Raw genomic sequence first — 20,685 nt, forward strand, 5'->3', positions numbered from 1 at the left:
TCCATGCTCAGGAGCTCCCATGAATGCCAGTCAGTCGCTGTATTTGGACTATCTCATTTTATTATAAAACTTAGGAGATTTTAAGAGAACAATAAGAAAGTGGGTTGTCTTTCTCAAGTTTCTCAGACAACACCTGCTGCCCACCAGTGGGCCCCTATTTGCTTTAATTGCTAAGATACAAGATTTTGCCTTTAAGCTTTCATGCAAATCCAAGCACACAAAAGAGCAGTAGTACCGTCTCGTACATTAGATTCAGTAGAGTGAGTGGGTCTCTTGAGCCCTATTTAATCTTTTTCTAAAATAGACAAATTTGGGGGAGTAATTACTCTAAGCTGTGTCAATCCAAAGGATAAAAAGATATATATTTTGCTGTGTGTGGAGGAGAATGGCAGCAAATAGCACCCAAAACCAAATATAATTTCTAGTAAACATATGGAGGAGAAAAATAATCCATAAACTTGATAAATGCTTTTCTATTTAGTTATCTGAGAAAGCCAGGGCACCTTCACCTATACAAATACATATGTACAAATACATATAAATACATATATATATGTATATACACACACACACATATACATATTGTATATATATGTTGTGTGTATAGGCATGTGTGTGTGTGTGTATACAGATACACATACATACACTTCATAATCTTTGAGGACTTGGCAGCTGGGGTGGAGGTAGGGTCTTTCTTGAAATATTTAAAAATTGTTGATTAAATTTTAGGCCATACCGGATTTGATATACTCAGACCAGATAAACCCCTAAGGATATATCCAAGCACACACACAAAATTCTGGGCATAGTCTGAAGAAAGACAGATTTAACAAATAACATTTAGTTAGTGTTCTTTTCCTTGCTGTAGGAGAAAGCACCAAGCTGGTCTCATATGTATTTGATTAGGCTTTGTTACAGCTACAGATAAGACTGATAACTCTTTATTATTAGGACGATCCCAGTTGTTAGCAATGCAGTTAGCTGTTTCAAAGCCAGAAAAGATACTTGCAGCATCAAATGCCTAAATCCAATTTCTCAGTAAAATCTACAGCCCCCCTTCCAATCTCTTTCCATAACTGTTGCTAAAAATACTTTCATGAGATATTTTATCATTTGATTCATGTTTTAACTTTATAAACTAACTCATTTATAAAACCCTGGAAAATGCTCATTAATGTAATAATAAAAGAATAGACTTTTCCCTTTAAGGCAACTCTCTAACACACATTCTTAAACCCCATGTCACCTGATATAGCATTTGTATTTTATCATATAACTCATGTGTATGAATGCATAGAGCTGCCATTTTTTAAACTAAAAAATATTAGTAGTTCACTGTCTTTTTGGATTTCTTTTAAGGCCTTTCAGTACAGCCAGGCTGAAGTAATAATATCTATGCATGGTTTTGTTATTATGGTAATAACAAGTTCTAGCTTATAATAATACATAGTACTTAGTTGGGACTAGGAACAATGATATACCGCTTTTTAGTAATTGGTAAATAGTATGTTTCTAATTTAACTAGAAATTAGAAAGAGAAAAAAAAATTTTCATATATACAAAACATATTCTATTTAATAAAGTATATGCATAAAATTATATATTGGATAAGAAGCAAAATTAAAAAGAAAACAGCTTATAATATTCCTGGTAATCAGAGTTCCTAAATATAAAAACAACAAATGCCTTGCCATTTAAAAAAAATTAGCACACTATACAATTTTTACATACTTCAGAGGAAATAAAGATCTTGTGACACTGTTCTGAGGAATCTAATCTTCACATTTATAAAAATTGAAGGCCTAATTTTGCAAATACAACTTTCAAGCTGTATGAGCAAATTTAACTTACATGGAAGGCACAGGATGACATCACGTTGAAGAACGTACCTGTAAATTTCATAAAATCTAGTCACAAGTCACTAGAAACTTCTTAAGGAATCTCAGAACTGTTTTTAACATAATGTTCTGATTCAAACTTAGAACTGGAGAGTCTTTAGATCACAAATACAAATTGAAGTAAGAGTGAAGAGAACTGTTTCTTATTTGAATGCTACCTGCTTTATGCAGTGTTGGTTACTAAATACTCAGAGCAGATGATTAAAATTTTCTTTAACTTGAATTGTTTTCAATTTTCAACAGCTTATTCACTATATTTTTTTAGTTTGTAAAAAACGTATTTTCACATTACTACAATTTTAAAGAGTCAACCATTGAAAGAGATTTTAAAGTGAAGTCCTGCTCTATTAGCTTCCTACATTGGAATACAAGAATACAGGAAGTGCTTTCAACAGAAAGTTACATGGTCTACAGTACAACCTGTCTAGAAGACTTGCAAGGGACCAGTACAGTAACTTGGTCTCTTTGGATCAGGCAAAATCAGAGGCAATTGAAGAAGTGAGCTTTTCTTAAAATAACACATAAAAAACATTCCCTTATGAAAACGAATAGTTGCTTGCACTTAGATTTAGTGCTATTGAGAAGAACTGAGGCACAACAAAACTAAGTGCACAAAGGGAAAATATCTGAAATAAAATGATTTTCAATGTGATTGAAACCTTTCACCATTAGATCTGAAAACGCTGGAGAATGACTTTCTCATATTAAAGAACATTACGAACACCAGGGATGAGCCAGTCAAAATATGTCTTGTGTATAATATGTAGGGTGACCTAAAAGGGTGCTGCAGCTAAAAATTCTGATTTTCAAAATCATTTATAATTTTGATTTTTCATAAAATTATTGGCTCTTTTGCTAAAGTAAAATTAACTTCAAACCAAAAGGATGCTCTTAAAGCTCTGGAGGATTGTCAGTTTAAGAAAGATGAAAGTTTCTCATTTTCTGAAACAAGCTCTACTAGAGACACTTCTTTTCTTCATTTATGTCAGTATTAGATGTTCTCTCCACAGAATTTAAAGCATTTGGGTAGAATGTTAAAGATGATTCTTCAAAGAATAGGTGACTAGGTAAGAAGAGTAATGTTGTACTCAGAAATGATGCTGCCTTGAACTGCAATTGCTCATTAATCCTAGTCATCACGACTCTAGCAATGCGTGCCATCTACACACTTGCTGTCCTTTCGACTCTTTCATTTCAGTCCAGTGATTGAGTTCCTCTTCTCCAGAGCTGTTCAGACCTAAAGAAATCCAGCCTATCATCTCTTTTCTTTTCATGCTGCGCTTGTTATACACAGACAGTATGAGTGTCACATCAGAGAGTTGAAATAGGGCCACTTGAAAAACAAAAGTTTCCTTGTATACTGGATTTGGCTGCCCTCTGCGGATGGATGTCTTGCATTTGGACATCTCGTGACCCATGGAATTCAGTAGAGTTAATTTAACATATGTATCTACAGAAAAAAACAACATACCACAAATATCATTTGAAACAAACTCAAAACGTCTTTCTTGTAACACTTGCTGAGAAGATTAAGTGTTTATACTTTATAAGGATATGGTGTATACCATGTTTAGTAGAAATCCAATAATTCCATTTTGATTAAATGATAATAAAATGTGACAAGTACAGAGAATGCTAAGTAGGCATAAAATCTTTTGGGGGTAATAATATCTTAACCTCACTATTTCTACATTATAGTTAGAATTTAAAGGTATACCTCATAATCCTTCCTCCACCCTCCCACCCCCATCCTTGACCTCCCACTACCCGCCCTTCCCATCCCCACCCCCGTTTAGCTTCACTAAGCAGGACATCATAGCATTAATAAACACTTAGCAAGCTCAATTAGCCACAACACTGTAAAGCATTCCACTGTGCTTTCAGAGTGTAAGAATAAACAAACGAATAGAAATGAAGGCAAATGGTAAGGAGGAAAAGAGAAAGACAAGAATGCAAAGATGACATCAAAACAGCTTAGGATGAAATGTCAAAAAAATCTCTGCATGGATGTGGTTTTTAAATATATTTTTAAAACATTTAAGGGCCAAAATGAAGCCAAATGCACTAAGGGCTCAAAGTTTAGCAAATCAAGTAAAACTTTCTCCTGGTTTCATGCAAGAATACATTTAATGTGCTTTTTGGATAGTTAAATGCTATAGGATTCCTTTTTGGCACAATTTAATGTGAAATTTTAGGTATGGTATCTTAACTATTTTCATGAATTATAAAAAAAAAAATTGATGTGATGTTTAGTGTACCAAGTGAAACATAACAGTTCATTACCTGGTTACTTGGGAGATAAACCCTCTTTTCAAACAACTGTGTTTTCAAGTTCTTTAAACTCATGCAAATTATCTTCAGCATGTAGATCCATCATGTGTACTTCATATCAAAATTTCAATTAATTTTAATGAAAATTGCAATATTTCTCATGAAATATCTATTTCTACTTATGAATCAAAATATAATGAATGAAAAAATAAACCTTTAATTTAAAAAGTTTTGCTAGTTTTATAGATACTCTGAATACCATCATCCATAATCAGAGATAAATTCTAAGTTAGTTTTATTTAAAGTACCACAGATAATAAATGTGCATTTTTTTTTTGGAAATCAACATGGTGGACAGCTTCACTGCTGGCAAGTTTTAGGGTATTTTGTTTTTGCATGAAAAGACAACATCCAATTAGCCTCTACAGGAACTCACCTCGGATTATATAAACCTGTCCACCTATCAAGTGTTTTAGACAACAGAACAGTCCATCTGACAACAGGGGGTGGAAAGCAGTAAAAGAAATAATGACCAGATGTCAATTGTTGGGTGAAAGAGGGTCAAAGGTTAGAATTAAAGAGGAAACACTGTTCACTGGAGTGGAAGAACACAAAACTTTAGCATTTTAATTCAGGAAGAGGGTTGAAAAAAGGGTATGTTGGGTAAGTTTCATGGAATGAGAATATTTAAGGTCATTGTGTAATCTTAAACAAAAATTACACTGTTTTAAAGGGGGATACCTTTATAATGATATTTTCTTGGTCTAAAGCACATTGAACATAGAATCATGCAAATTATCGGACCATAAAAGACTGAATAAAAGTCATTAAAGGATCATTATTATTATTATTTTTCTAAATTTTTAAGTTTATCCATGCAATATTTAACATTTCAAACACTTTATTTTACTCCCAATGTAATATAAAATTAAGTTATGCAAAATAAAATAGAACTACCAAAATTTTTGTTCTTGAATGTTATCACTGTTCCTTTGGGATAAAAATTGGATTAGTCAGTCTATAACATAGTTCAAAGTTTAGAACCTAGGTATATATGAAGGGTCACAGTCTTATATACAATAGACAAACTGATAAAACTGTCCTATTTTACTTTATAAATACTCTACTTCATATAATTAGTTTTAATGTTGCCTTATATTTACCTACTAGTTACTTCCCAGCTAATACCATGAACTGTCCTACTACTGAAGATCTAATTCTAAAATAATGGAAATTGCTATAACCTATTCTTTAACCTGATAGATCTACTCTATGTTGTAGATGCAAATCTCTCTTAACTTGTTTATTGTCCATCCCTACCTCCACCCACCCCCTGCTTCATTTTAGTTCTGATTAGTGTTTCTCTGTTTCTATCAGAGTGGGTTCAGCAAGGACAGAAAGGCAAATCTGTCATTTCATTCTGCTGCTTTCTAGCATTTCAAGTTAAAGATTTGTCAAAAAAATAAACTATTAGCTAAAGCAGGAATTGCAAACTGACAGCTTGTGGCTAAATGTAACCCCAAATAATAAACCGTGTTCAAAAATTTTGAATCCGAATGTCTTAAGGCAGGGTGTGCACCCCTGCATTTATCACAGGCCTCTCCATGCTCCTTCTCCTTCATCTACAAATTCTGCTCATTTAAGTTACTTCCCAGGCCATTTGAGTTTGCATTCCTAGTGTGGATTAATGAAGATAACCAAGTCAAACTTCCAAAGCTCTTTAGTCTAGTAATTGTTTTTTTCCACCCTCTGAATGTTTCCTTCTGAAAGGAAAAAGGGGACAATAATAATTCCATCCTTTTTATGTGCCTTTATCTGATTTGAGTATCACAGTTACTCTGTGAGAAACACAACCTTAATTTTACATATAAGGAAACAGCCTTAGGGAAGTTAGGTCACTCGTCCAAGGGTAGAAATATAAATCTAATTTTGGCCTTCTGAAGTTTAATGAAGGGACAGATACATTGTATGATGTATGTAAGAAGTGAGGTTTCCAGTACTACTGAGGGCACACTAAATATATTTTTATGACTTTTCACTTTGATTGAAAAAATAATTTTTAGGATATTTAGAAGTAAAGTTAATTCAAGGGTGGAAAAAGTTTCCCCTCCAACAATTATTTGATACTTGGAGTGAAATATTGCTTCAAGCAAGTCTGTGAGAAATTGTTAAACAAATTTAAGGTTGCCATTATTACTCAAGATTTCCTTTCAAATTTTGAGTTTAGGCCGTTATTAACAGCTTTAATTTTAGAGAAATATGAAGAGGCTGCTACTTTCCCAGTTTATTTCTACAGATAACAATAAACAATTTTGGAGGTATACTGCGTGACAATTTCTCTGTGCATAACCTATCCCCAGCCTCCTGAGCTGGGAGAGAGATAAGGAGAGAGAAGAGTGAGAGGCATATAGACAGGGCAGAGGTATCTATACCATCTAGCTTTCCTTTCCTAGCATCGAGCATAAATATCAAACTATTCCTTATTCTGTTTGTCCTGGGAAAAGCAAAGCACATTCCATTTAAGAAAAGATTCTGCTGGCAGTACTGATTTATAATTTTAAAGGAGGAAAAATGTGAAGAAACAGTTTTTTCTTAAATTGTTAAGGGAGAAAAGAAGGAAAAATATAGAAGTATACACATTAGTTCATAGTACTGCATGCAGACAGGAAACACGACATCGATCTTCAGTTAAAAACAACAGCTATAAGCATTCCTCATCATATTTGTGGAATGTTACTACCTTTAAAAAAAACCTGTAACTTTTTCTGGCATTAGAAGATAATGGCTATGATAGGGCTAATTCATTCTGCAGACGCTGAAAAAGTTAAAGTCTTGTCACCTTACAATTAATATTTTGAATTTCAGATCTTTCTACTTCCCAAATGGCTGGAAATAGAAAACATGAAACAGATTAGCTGATGATTACATCATCATTGATTGGTTAAGACTAAATGATAGGATTGAAGCCCCTACACTGAGAGTCTCATAAGTACAGAAAACACTAGAATTAAGAAAAATATTTTTCACTCACTGGGTGGTCTGTTCGCTGCCAAGTTTTTGAAGTGGCTGCCTTTTATCACTTCTGCTGATAGTCTTCCAGTTGTGGCATTATAAAGTAGGCCAATGAGAATTTCTGGAACTGAGCCATGTTCAAGAGACTGACAGGAGGATGTACTTTCACTACAGGAGACTTCTGACACGCTCATTTGGGAGTCACAGCCCTGCAATCAAAAATGAAATCTTTATAGTATTTTGTAAAAAAAGATATATTAACAGGTACATTGGTAATGCCCTATTTATTGGAATTAGGTAGATAAGTCATGATAAAAATAAGAGTTGTAAGCAAAATTCAGAAAACACTAGATTAGAAATGTTCTTAGCATATTTTAGTTCCTGGATCTCTTTTCATTATACAGCAGTCAAAGGAATGACAGGAGATGAGAAGGTCTCATAAATTCTTGCATGTTTGGATACAAATCAGAGAAGATAAATTTCTTAAACTCATAGGGTCAATGAACTCTTTCCTGAATGTGAAAAAGATGTATTGACCTTAAAAGACCGACACAGATTCAGACTTAATTACATTAAATGTAAATGTCTTAACTGTCTTTTAAAGACAAAGATTGGCAGACTTTGATTAAATAAACACAAAATCTGCTACTTATAAGTCAATATGTAAAACACTGATATACAGAAATTGAAAAAAAAGGGTGGGAAAATATTTACCATGCAAATAATAACCAAAAGAAAATCGGTGTAACTACATTAGTATCAGCCAAGGTTAGCTTTAAGGCAGTAACTATTACTAGAGATAAAGAGGTACACTCAATAATGATAAAACTGCAAACTTACCAGGAAGATAAAGTAATTCCAAGTTTGCATTATTTAATAACATGGGCTCAAAATAAAAGCAGCAAAAATTGTCAGAACTAGAAAGAGAAATAGGCAAATCCACAACCAGTGGGGTTGCCCACATACTCCTTTCAGTAAATGACCAAACAAGCAGGCAAATAAATACAGTAATGATGTAGAAGATTCGAATATCACAGTAAGTAAAACTGACCTAATGGTAATATGCAGAACACTCCATCCTACAACTATAAAGCATACATTTTCTCAAGCATGCAGTGGATTTTTTACAAAAATATTTATTAAAAAAGCAAACGGGAACTTCCCTGGTGGCACAGTGGTTAAGAATCTGCCTGCCAATGCAGGGGACACAGGTTTGATCCCTGGTTTGGGAAGATCCCACATGCCACAGAGCAAGTAAGCTTGTGAGCCACAACTACTGAAGCCCACGTGCCTAGAGCCCGTGCTCCACAACAAGAGGTGCGCACTGCAATGAAGAGTAGTCCCCACTCGCTGCAACTAGAGAAAGCCCGCGTGCAGCAACAAAGACCCAATGCAGCCAAAAACAAACAAACAAACAAACAAACAAATAAATTAATTAATTAATTTAAAAAAGCAAACGAATTTCAAACGATGGAAATCATTCAGAATGTTTTTTGAATCAGCTAGAAACCCAAACTAAGTTCTAGTGAAGAAAATTCCTATAAATTTGGAAATTAAGGATACAAATATAAATAATCCATGGGTAACTAAATGATAATGAAAATAAGTTATTTGAAAAGATTAATAAAAATAGATAAATGTTAGTCCAATTAAGAAAAAAAGAGACAAGGCACAACTGAAAAAATATCAGGAGTGAAAAAAGACACTACTACATATTCTATAGGCCATGAAAAGATTTTTAAAAAATGAGTAAGAACAGCTTTCTTCCAACAAATTTGAAATTTTGACGAAATGGACATATTCCTAGAATAGTACAACTAAGCAAAATGGACACAAGAAGAAATAGAATATCTGAACAGTCTTACTGAAGAAATTGAATTTGCAATTAAAAACCTTTCCAAAACCAACAAAATAAAACTCAAAAACTTTAGCTGCATGGCTACAATAGTGAATTCTAAATAATAATATTAGTCTTATGCAAACTCTTTCAGAAAACAGGAAAAGAGGAAACACTCCCCAGGTTCCTGTAAGAAACTAGCAAAACCTTAAAACAAAACCTGACAAGGACATTATTAAAAAATTACAGGATTTTCTCATTCATAAACTTAGATTCAAAACTCTAAATAAACGCTGAGCAAACCAAATCGAGCAACATGTAACATCATACTTAATTTTTTTTAATGTTTCCCCTTTGAAATTGGGGATGTCACAATGATGTCAACTATTACCACTTCTAATCAGCATTGCACTGGAGATTCCAGCCAGTGAAGGTCCTAGCCTTATGAAAGGCAATAAAATGAAATAAAAGGTGTAATGACTTGGACTGTCCTCATGTGCATACTATATAGTTATGTACACGTGAAATCTAATCAACTCCACAGAGGTATTACAGTTGCCTGCAAAGGTAAAATTTAAGAATCCATATATTGCTATATACCAGGAACAAATCCTAAAATAACATTTATTTCAAAATAACATTTATTACAACATAAAATATAAAATATCTAGGAATAAATGTACAAACGACATGCAAGGACGCTATACAGAAAACTATGACTATTATTGAGAGAAATTTAGAAGTGCTATATATACTATGTTAATGAATTATAAGGTTCAATTTTGCAATACTGTCTCCAAATTGATGGATTAAATGCAATCATAATCAAGATCTCAACAGGTTTCTTTGTGGAACTTGACAAGCTAATTCTAAAATGTATGCGGTATATATATACAATGAAATATCATTTAGTCTTAAAAAAGAAGGAAATCTGCCATATGTGAGAACACGGATGAACCTGGAGGACATTCTGCTAAGTGAAATAAGTCAGTCACAGACAAATACTGTGTCGTTCCATTTATATGCGATATCTAAAATAGTCAGTCATAGGAGCAGAGAGTAGAATGGGGGTTGCTAGGGGCTGGAGGAGGGGGAAATGGAGAGTTGCTGTTCAATGGGTGTAAAGTTTCAGTTCTGCAAGATGATTAAGTTCCAGAGATCTGCTGTACAACATTATATCTACAGTTAACAATACTGTACACTTAAAATTTGTTAAGGGGTAGATATCATGTTAAATGTTCCTACCACAATAAAAATAATAAAATAAATTACAAGATAGGGGGCTCTGCTCTACTGAGTATCAAAATTTATAATAAAGGTACATTATTTAAGACAACGTGATAAAACAATGTCTAAGAGACTGTTAAATAGAAAGTCCACTAATTAATCCATGCATAATAGACAGTTAATTTACAACAAAGGTGGAACACCTCTGAAACACATATACTTCACAATTAGCTCAAATCCCAAATATGTAAAGAATACCTATAAATCAATAAGACAAAGACAACACAATATAAAAACACTTGACAGATACTTGAACCAGCACTTTCACAAAAGAATGGTCAATAAATATGTGAAATGATGTTCAACTTCATTACTAATTAAGGAAAAGGAAATTAAAACCATGAGCTAACACTACACAACATATAGCTGGGCTAAAACAATAGTGTGGTGAGGACACGGAGAAATGGGAAGTCTCATATTCCAATGGTTATTATAGTGTAAAGTGATATGTTTTTTTAAAATGTTAAAAATACACATACCATAATACCTGTCAATTCCATATATATACATCTCGATCAGGAATATGTGCAATGTTTACCAAGAGACATATGAAAGTACGTCCATAGTAGCATTATTTATAATGACCCCAAAGAGTGGAACGGATAAACAATTTGTGGTGACTTCATATAATTCAGCAACTATACTGTACATACAGTATATATACACTATACAGCAATGAAGCTAATTATAACTACATTTACAAACATGATTTTGGGTGCAAAATGCTGAACCTAAAAGGATATTTAGCTGTATGGTTCCATTTATGTAAATTTCAACAACAAAAAACCAAAACAAAAACCAAATAAAGACCAGGCAAAACTAAACCATAGTATTTCAGATGCATGAATAGGTGGTAAAACTATAAAGAGAGCAAGAAAGTGATTAATTTGAAAGTCAAAATTCTGGTTAACTCTAGGGGTGGGGAGAGAAGAAATAGTGATTAGGAAGGACATGGGGGCTTCTGAGGGGTACTGGTAATGTTTTATTTCTTGACCTGGATGGTAGTTAGATGGGTTGTACATTTCTGCCTTTTATACTTTTCTACTATGTGTTTGGTTTCACAAGAAAAAAGGTTTAATGAAAAGAATTACATGATACAAGGGTACAACATATACAAATTAACAATAATAAAAATGTTTAGGACTTTCTTTGAACATTCCTAAAGGGATTCACTCCATGAGTTAAAAAAAAAAAAAAAAGACTATGATACTATTTTCTATAACGAGTTTTTAGATTTAAAAATTACAGATTTAGATTTTTAGATTTAAAAAATCTAAAAATGTCTTATACAAGTCTTCAAGTTTGAATCTAGGTTGGCCTATACAAGTAATCAAGGAGAATTAATACATACTTGGTGACTGAATTAGCTCATGGGACTAATATTCAGAGGGATAAAAATCTCATATTTTCAAATCTGACTCTAAACCATAGAGGAGAAAACCAAAAGGAAGATAAATCTTATATTCCTAAATCATGGGTACACAAAACACATAGTTTGGTATGTTTTCATGACAGTTGGAGGAGAAAACATAATTTTAGTAAGTTTCAATTAGGATATATCATCACTTATGAAAATAGTGTCAAAAACATGCTCAAGCACATTTGGTGCATTTGCTACATTAGGCTATTATACTAGCAGCATCTGTTAGAATACTGTGAAATACATTTTTCATAGTATAGCATTTTTCATATTAACCTACTGTCAGATAATAAGATGTGAATCTAATATTTTCTTATCAACAGAGAGGTCATATTGCCAATTTTGTGCAACAAAGTGATGTCCCGAGAAAGTCTTGGGAAAGGTCTTTCTTGCTCCTAAGAAAAACAGCTAACTTATCTCCCTGCTTTACTGCTGCAAAAATGTCCTTGTCTCTAAGCCCAACAAAAAAAAGCAAGAGTGGTAAGATTCTTGGCGATCACATTCTATTTTAGTAAGCCCAGCTGAAATACAGTAGTATTTAACAGAAAAAAAAAACACCCCAAAAAACCAAAAAACTATTGTCTGAAGAGTTCATTCTGAATTTATACCTTAGAAAGAGTGCTAATCTCATGGTCTTTCTACTGCCATCAGTGTAACTGCCTATCCAGGGTTGGTATAGGTGTGGCAATCCAAGGGGATCACTGATTACAACGAAAGCAGTACAGGATAACTATATAAATAGAGTAACTGCAGTAAAGACAAATTAAATACAGATACTATATACTCAAGTGGCATCTTTCCTCCAACTATTCCTCAGGGCATGCTGCTCCGTTCAGTGTGTATTCAGGAATCTCTACCTACTCTCACTGCAGACCCCATCATTAATTTATAATTGAGGCTTCCCTAGGTGGCAGTAACTGCAGATGATTAACCCAAAGTCAAACAAATCCCAATCATAATTGGGTCTACTTAAAGGAATCGTCCCATAGCCTCCCTAAAGTAAAAGTATAACTTCCTCCCATCTAACATAATACTTTATTTCTTTTTTAATGCTTCTTCTCTTTCCTCCTGAGTCCTCTGCCCTAGGGTGAAGGATTATAAGCAATTCTGTAAAAGTAGAAAAACAATTATTTAATTTTTCAGAAAAGTGAATAAACTCTATATAATGTTTACCATAAGCAGAATTAGTACGGCAGCCATTACATGTCTTTAATGGTGCTAATAGGTTAAAATCAGGTCGGAACTTGTAAATATAGAAAGAAAAACGTAAGATTGAAAATACAACAGAACTCCTATTAAGTAAACGTATGGGGCTTTTTATTAGTACTAAACTGACTCCACCTTACTTGTAACCACTTCTACTCAGTACTTTTAAAGTAAAACTGCTGAACTCTACAATGATAATTATTATGAATTTGAATATTTTCTGTTGAATTTATTTTTCACTGTGGCTAGAATAAATTTTCTGCTTTTTAAGGTAATTTGACCCAAAATGCTTCCATTATACTTTCCTGGAAATGGAGTGATGAGGGCGCTGAAGTGTAACCAGAGGGCGGCCACCTGCTGCAAACCTGGTGAGCGGCATCTCCAATAGCAGTGCTCGCTCCGGGGGCCCTTCCCTAGCCCCAAGGCACCGAGTGCCTATCAGACAAGGTAAGGAGGAGATAACCAGAGGCAGCTTCAGGAAGGAGAAAGCAAGAACAGCATAGCTGCTCCAAACCTTACCCCCTTCCACTTCCACGCCCTCCCCAACCCAGTGTAAAGGAGAGCCATTCTGTATTTTGGTAGGGGTAAAAACACACCCATTGACTCTAAAGGATAACTTACTGGGATGAGCAGTGGATGGGTGGATAGTTTAAATTTCAGAGTGGTGTTGGAATCAGGATGCTTTTGGTTGCAAGTGACAGACAGTGGCTACTGGCGGGGGAAGAAGTGGCCCTCCCAGGAAGGGTCTGCCCCAAAGCAACAGGGTACAGAGGCCATCAAGAGCTCCCAACCAAACACACAGGAGGGACAGAAACAGAAAGCATCCAAAAGTAAGGACAGAGAGCTGGATGGCAGCAGCAAGCCCTCCTGCCGTCTATGGGCCCCTGCACTTCCACTAGGATTCAGCCTGCAGAACATCAGTCTGTCTCCCTCCCTCCAGGGAAGCCTGGTGCTGAGAAGCTTCAGGCACTTAACCACCAAACTGCTACCAAATTTAACTGGCTTAAAAGACACAAGGGAATTTACTGGCTTCTGTAATATAACAGTTAATACAAGGGTAGCTTCAGGTGCTCACTGATCCAGGCTTCAACCCATGTCACTAGGAATCAGTTCTCCTCCATTCCTTGGGCTTGTTTCCCAAATTTGGCTTTATTCTCAGGTAGACTCTTCGCTCCAAGTTGCCAGAGTTTTCAGTGGCTCTGAGTGTTGTGGGAAAGAGGAAGACAGCATCCTGATTGCTCCCACCGAAACCCTAGAACTCACTAGTTAAGGCCCGTGAGATCTAATTCTGGGCTTTGGAATGAAGTCACTTCAGCCAAAGTACAGGAGCAAGTTGGTCTCCCAAGCAAAATCTGGATACTGTGGCCACAGAAGACATGGATGCTAGGCAGAAAAAAATAGATGTCTACTACAGAGCCTATTCAACTGACTTGTTTGCCCTGCTTCTTTTCCCCTTGGCCTTCAGTAAGGACTATCACCCCTGCTACTGAGGGGTTGCACCAATTGTGGCTACTTCCCTCTGTCTCTTTGCTGGGTTTGGTCTGAGGGCCTTAGCCTTGCAAGAGCCAAGGAAGAGGGAAAGATGGTTCAGTGAAAGGGAATGTTACTATACTCAGCGAACATAGTACACCTGATATACAGGTTAGCTAATGAAGAGTGGGAAAAAAAGTAGAAAATTCTCACTTTCTCTTTCATACAGAAAGTTGTTTCATATTAACACTGAAAACTTATTGATAAGATTTAAAATACAGCAAAAATTGTAAAACAAATAAAAACAAAATCTTTTCTATTACTAATGTTTGAATATATCATCACGGAGAAATGGTCATAAAAACTCCTGCTCTTATCAAAATTTCTGTATGTATATATAGGTACGTATACACATGCACATATTATTTTTTGCTACATTCAATATGAACATATTTAAATTGGCATTTCTGCACACATGCTTGTGAGATTGGTTTATAAAAGTTTATAAAATTGGTTTAAAAAGTTTATAAAATTTTCCCCATGCTCTCAAACAATTCCTATGCTATATAAACTATTTCAGAGGATGAAAAGGAAAAGTACCCAGCTTCTCTTTTGAGACGTATAATTTTGACACTAACTAGACAAGAAGAACATAAAATTATAAACCAATCTCACTTAGAAACATATGCAGAAACCTCAAGTTAAACAATGTTAAATTGAATTCAGAAAAAAATGCACATATATATGTGTGTGTGTGTATGTATATATATACATATTTCATCAAATAGATATTATTCCAGGAAAGTTATTTGTTCATTGAAGTTGGGTAAAACTTGCCTTTGAAACTCAACTATCTTTTTTTCTTTCTCTTTCTTTTATGAGAATCTTTTTGACTACTGATTGAATTTCTTAATGGTAATGTCATTTCATGTTTTCTATTATTCCTAAATCAGTTTTTAGAAATTTATATTTCCAAAAAAATTGCTCATTTCATCTAAGTTTCCAAACTTGTTTTTCTAGAGTTATTCTCTTTATTATTCTGAAATTTCGACTGAATTGATGATTATGTCCTCCTTTTCATTTAATGTAATGTTTTTCTTTCCTGATCTATCTCCAGAGGTTTACTTAACTTATCAGCAACTTAAAAAACACAGCTTTTGTTTTTTAAACCTCTTTACTTTTTTTCTTTCATTAACTTCTCCTTGTTTTCCTTTTGTAACTTCCTGAGTTGAAGACTATTTAGCTCATCGATTTGCACTCTTATCTTCTTACAAATATATTTAAGGCTATACATTTCCCTATAATATTGTTTTACCTGTATGCCGTAAATTTAATAGTGTTCTCATTTTGTCTGATTCTAAATATTTCTAATTTCCATTATGCTTTTTTCTCTGACCCTGAGTTAATTTAGAGAGTTTTTTTGTTTGTTTGCATATCTAGATATATAGATTTGAGGGGTGGTATCTTACCTCCTACTATTCTACTCCTCAGTCTTGGACTTCTAGCTAAATGGGCCTCCTTGCTCTTTCCTGAAGACAACACATGTACTCTGGGCTCTGGGGACTGGCTGTTCCATCTGCTTGCAATGTTCTTTCTCCAGATATGCAAATGACTAAGCCTTCCTCTCTTCCAAGTCTTTGCCCACATATTACACTGTCTCCAGTGACCTCTTATTTAAATTAAATCTCCTTTCCAACTAGCATTCTTGATCCTGCGCACTCGGTTTCTTTTACCCATAATACGTATAACCTTCTCACATACTATATATTTACTATATTTATTACCTTTACTGTATCTCAAGTCTCCCCTCCCCGCTAATGAATTAAAATTCCATGCAGGTCAAAATTTATTTCTGCTTTTCATTAATGTACACCAAATAACTAGAACGACGTCCAGCATGTAGTATGTGTGTGTGCCCCAGATAGTTTTGAATGAATTTTTAATTTCAATCCAATGTGGTCAAAGAACAAAGTTGACATGATATTGACTCCTTGATATTTGTGGAGACTTCCTTTGTGGCCTGGCATATATATGGTTGACATTTGTAACTGTTCTACATAGGCTTACGTTTATTAAGTAGAGGTCCCACATAAATACATTAAATTAAACTTAAGTGTTACTCAAATTTTTCATATCTTTGCTAGTATTTTTCTGCTTGATCTATCTCTGCTTATTTAGATATTCTACATACTTAATAATCTCTCGGCTCACCATCTTATTTCTTCCTTTTGAATTCAGTGCTCTTCATACACAAGTATATGCTTTAGTAATTATCCCAGCAATGAGCTATGAGTGCTAAACTCTCCTGGTCTTTGCCTGAAAATATCTGGAGTTTACCCCCTTCCTTAGCAGTAATTTAGGTGGCTATAGTATTCTAAGTTCGTAGTTTATTTGCCTTGAAACCTTACAGATATTATACCAATGCCGTTTGGTATTCAGGGCTGTTGAGAAGCTTTCTGTTAGACAGTTGTTGTTCCCTTTCCTTATCTTTTCTCTGTGGTTACTTTTATCATTTTGTCTTTGGTGTTTCATCCTATCACTGTAATCTTTATAGGTGTGGATTCATTTTTGATAATCCTGCTTATGAGCACCTGCACTTTTTCAATCTGATGATCTATGTACTTCAAATGTTGCCTCTCACTTTGTCTAGTCTCTCGCTCTGGAGTTTTTATAAGAAAATATACTTAACCTTCTCATTCTACCCTTCATTCTCCTTACCCGGGTATTCATATTTTTCATTGATTCTATTTTTAATGACTCTATTTTTTCATTCCAGAAGTTCCATATGGTCATTATTTAAATCTGCCTCTTTTCCCGTATTGTCTTGTTCTTTCCTTGTGGTTTCTGTTACTTCTTTTAGCTCTTTATTCATTTTAAGCATATTTATTTTATAACCTCTTTCACAGTGTTCTATTAGTTCATGTCCTAGAAATGCCAACCTATCTATCTTTTGGGTCTGCTGTCATTCATGATGGATCATTTCTTTCTGCTTATACTCTTTTTTAATGTGAGTTCATCTTCAAGGGGGATTGTTTTTTCTGTGGGAATTATGTATTACCTAGGTTTGGCTACTTGAACAAAATAGGATGTTATGTAAGGAAAGAACTAAGAAGTAATGGGAACAGTAGACTGGTAGAAAATCAACAGTAAATATTACACCTTCATATCTAGTATTTATATTCTCATTTATTTAATAATTTTTAGAAATACTCTTATTCATCTCACAATCCTGATTTAATTTATTTGTAACCAGACTTCAGGCTACTTGCAAAAAAGTAATCAATAGACCAAATACTGTTTTATCTTACTGAAGGAAACAGAATTGAATAGAAACAAAACAGTTTTGGAAGTCAGCAGTGTAAGAGTTTATTGAATGTCTATTCTGTACAAAGCACTGTTCTAGGGGAGAGATGAATTGATTTTAAGGCAGACTATGATGTCTTGAAAGGTTTATACGAGAATACAGGTAGATGTGATAAACTCTGGGATATCAGAAACTATATTCCTGAGAAGAGATTTTGAAGTAGGCCCCAAAAGGATTTCAAAAGGCACAGGGAAGGAAGGGCATTTTAGACAGTGTGATGAGCTAAGGCCCAAAAGTTGATAGCATGTTTGGTAGATAAATTGATCTGGTGTAGCTGATACATGTGGGGAGAGGGGTGGAAGATGTAGCTCTAGGAATAAGGTTGAAGCCAAATTTTACTCACTTAACTAGGTGAACATTTCCATCATAAACTTACTATACTGCACTTACTAACTGTTGCTCTGTCTTTCCTGCTAGACTGTTGAGGGTAGAACCTTTGTTTTATTCATCTCTTATGTCCCCAAATTAGTACAGTATCTCTTGCTTAGCAAGCACTTAATAAAGATTGTTTAAGGAAAAGAATAAGTTGTGAAAAACATGAAATGCGGGGGTGAGAAAAACTGGACCTGCTCTACAAGCAGTGGAGAGCAAGAGAGGCACAGTGAACTAGGAGCAACATCTCAGGTCTACATCTCAGAAAAATAACGTAAGGCCAAACACGCACATGACTGAGTGCTTGGGCAGAAGTCACAATTTACTTTGTTGGGCTAGTGACAGATAGGTCTTTCCTTGAGAAGCACTCGTAGTCTGTCTTTGTGTATATTTTACCTCTTAAGCAAAAAATTGCAATTTTTTACCCTGGAGGAAAACACAGGCTTTAAAAATATCTGATTTATTATAATTATAATTTATTTAGAAATAAATATAATTTATTATAATTATTATTGGAGATTTAGAAACATGTTAGAGTGGGTGTAATCATGTAAGATTTTTGTAACCTGACAGCTTTAGCACATGTTAAGACCTAGGGCTTTTGTTTCAAAATTAATGTAGCTGACTTCTCTGTCTTCTTACTGATCTATCATATTTCTGAAAACTGCGAAAGCTTTCTTTCTCTAAGGTATCTGAGTCATGGAAACATATATTGTATTGCTAAGGTAGTACAGACTCTGCACCCCAGAAATGCCCTCACATACATACCCAGGGGAGGTGTGAGCTTTTTAAAGTTGGACACTAACCTAACAGAGTGTTAGAATCACAGTTATTCCTATGCAAGTCAGTGTATTCCAAATGTGTTAAAGCTTCCCTTTAAATAATTTGTTTTGAATGAGATGATCTGAATCTGTGTTTTTAATAGAAATATAATTTTTTTTTACTATTGGAAACTGAAATAGAATGATAATTGTAAAACTACAGCCCAAAATTATTACAAAATGCCTCCTAAGTTTTGGGTTATATTCTGTTATCCAAAGGCTACTGGTTTTCTAACTGTGGTTAATGGACTCTATTGAATTTCATTTTTAAAATATATTTTTAACTATTTAAAAACTAAAATAATAGCTATAGATGCACATAAATGAGTATTAAAATAGGTGATACAGTGTACTCGTAAGGAAAGCAAACCTTGGAGTCAGAATACCAGGGTCTGTCAGTTATGGAATGTGACTTTAGGCAAGGTACTTAGCATCTCCATGCTTTAGTTTCTTTATCTAAAAAACACAGAATAACCGTCAACTTTCTTACACCAATTGTTAACATATTAGAGAACACCAGTGCATTTCTGTATTGGAGATTTAATTTTGTATTTTGGACTAAAGATTCACCTGCCATTTCTGTTTATTGAGAAGTATTTGAAGATTGCAGAGCAAACTGTTTTTTAAAAAGTTATCATTTGTAACTCTTTATCTGTGTGAATCAGACTTATCTTTTTGTTGTGTAATATTTAAAAAAGAAATAATATGGATTTAATTTCAGAGCTGAAACAAGGCTAAAACATGTTATCAGCTACTGTATAATTGTGAGTATCTGTGCTTTGAAGTAAGACAGTGGGTTTTCCTGTAAACTCTGACATTTTGCCATCTGTATGACCTTGGACATGTTTTAAAATTTCCTTGATACTCAATTTCCTTATTTATAAAAGGAAGACAGAAATAGTACTATCTCAAAAATTTTATTCTAAATTTTTTGTTAAAGAAACAGCTCCCTTATTTTTGGTGTTTGATGTTATAAATAAATATTATAAGGTAAGATTTCTGTTAGTAAAATCACTTTATATATTTGGGTTACCAATAATATTTCATTTGAAATAAAGGATGTGAATGCTTGAAAAACTTGAAAAACCATGTACCACACTGTCTTTATATCCTTCTGTTTCTGAATGGTCCTTTCAAATGACCAAATTTTAAACATTATAAGACTGTGCTGCCCCCTGCTGACCCAGTTTCTCCAATATGTAATATTCTGAATCTTCTGAGAAGTCAAAACTTATACTTCAGTATTATAGTTAGGTAACCCTACAGTAGGCTGCAAGGCTATAATAATGCAGATGCTAAAATAGTGAATATAGCGCTAAACAATATATGAAATTTGTCAATTACTTAAGTACAAACAATCTGATAGTGGGAACAAATAACAGAATAATATACTCCCAATTTGCATAATATTTAACAAATTTAGATATCCCATTCCAAGTAACCTCTACAATTGCTATTGTTTAAAGTGCTGCTGACACCTTGTGGAAAATTAGCAAAATATGTACATTTTGGCTTAAATTAAATCTTCAGTAATTATTTCCCTGATTCTTTCACTGAATTAACAATTTGAATTAGCAATTTGATCTTTATTTGCCCATGTTAGAATAGAATTTATATTCTGGATAGTTGCAATGCACAGAAATTATACTTTCTATGCTAGAAATCTTAGGCATCTTCTCCCTTTTAAATCTCACATATCCAACCAGACACATCTTGGTGGTTTTTCT

General features: G+C 34.1%; 1 protein-coding gene across 3 annotated transcripts in view; it reads right to left on the minus strand.

Annotated features, from left to right (window-relative positions):
- Positions 1 to 1,640: 1,640 nt before the first annotated feature.
- Positions 1,641 to 20,685, minus strand: part of SYT14 (synaptotagmin 14) — a 250,348-nt gene continuing 231,303 nt past the window's right edge. For 2 of the 3 annotated variants that reach the window (XM_007163980.2, XM_057533021.1), the window contains 2 exons: positions 7,201 to 7,390; positions 1,641 to 3,348 (listed from right to left, as the gene is read on the minus strand). In XM_007163980.2, coding sequence (XP_007164042.1) covers positions 3,035 to 3,348; positions 7,201 to 7,390 — 504 coding nt within the window. In that variant the 3' untranslated portion in view covers positions 1,641 to 3,034. Of the gene's footprint in view, positions 3,349 to 4,605; positions 4,663 to 7,200; positions 7,391 to 20,685 lie in introns of all 3 variants that reach the window. The other variant, XM_007163981.2, reaches the window with a different exon arrangement.

This window comes from Balaenoptera acutorostrata, chromosome 1 (assembly GCF_949987535.1).
Source record: "Balaenoptera acutorostrata chromosome 1, mBalAcu1.1, whole genome shotgun sequence".
Taxonomy (NCBI): Eukaryota; Metazoa; Chordata; class Mammalia; order Artiodactyla; family Balaenopteridae; genus Balaenoptera; species Balaenoptera acutorostrata.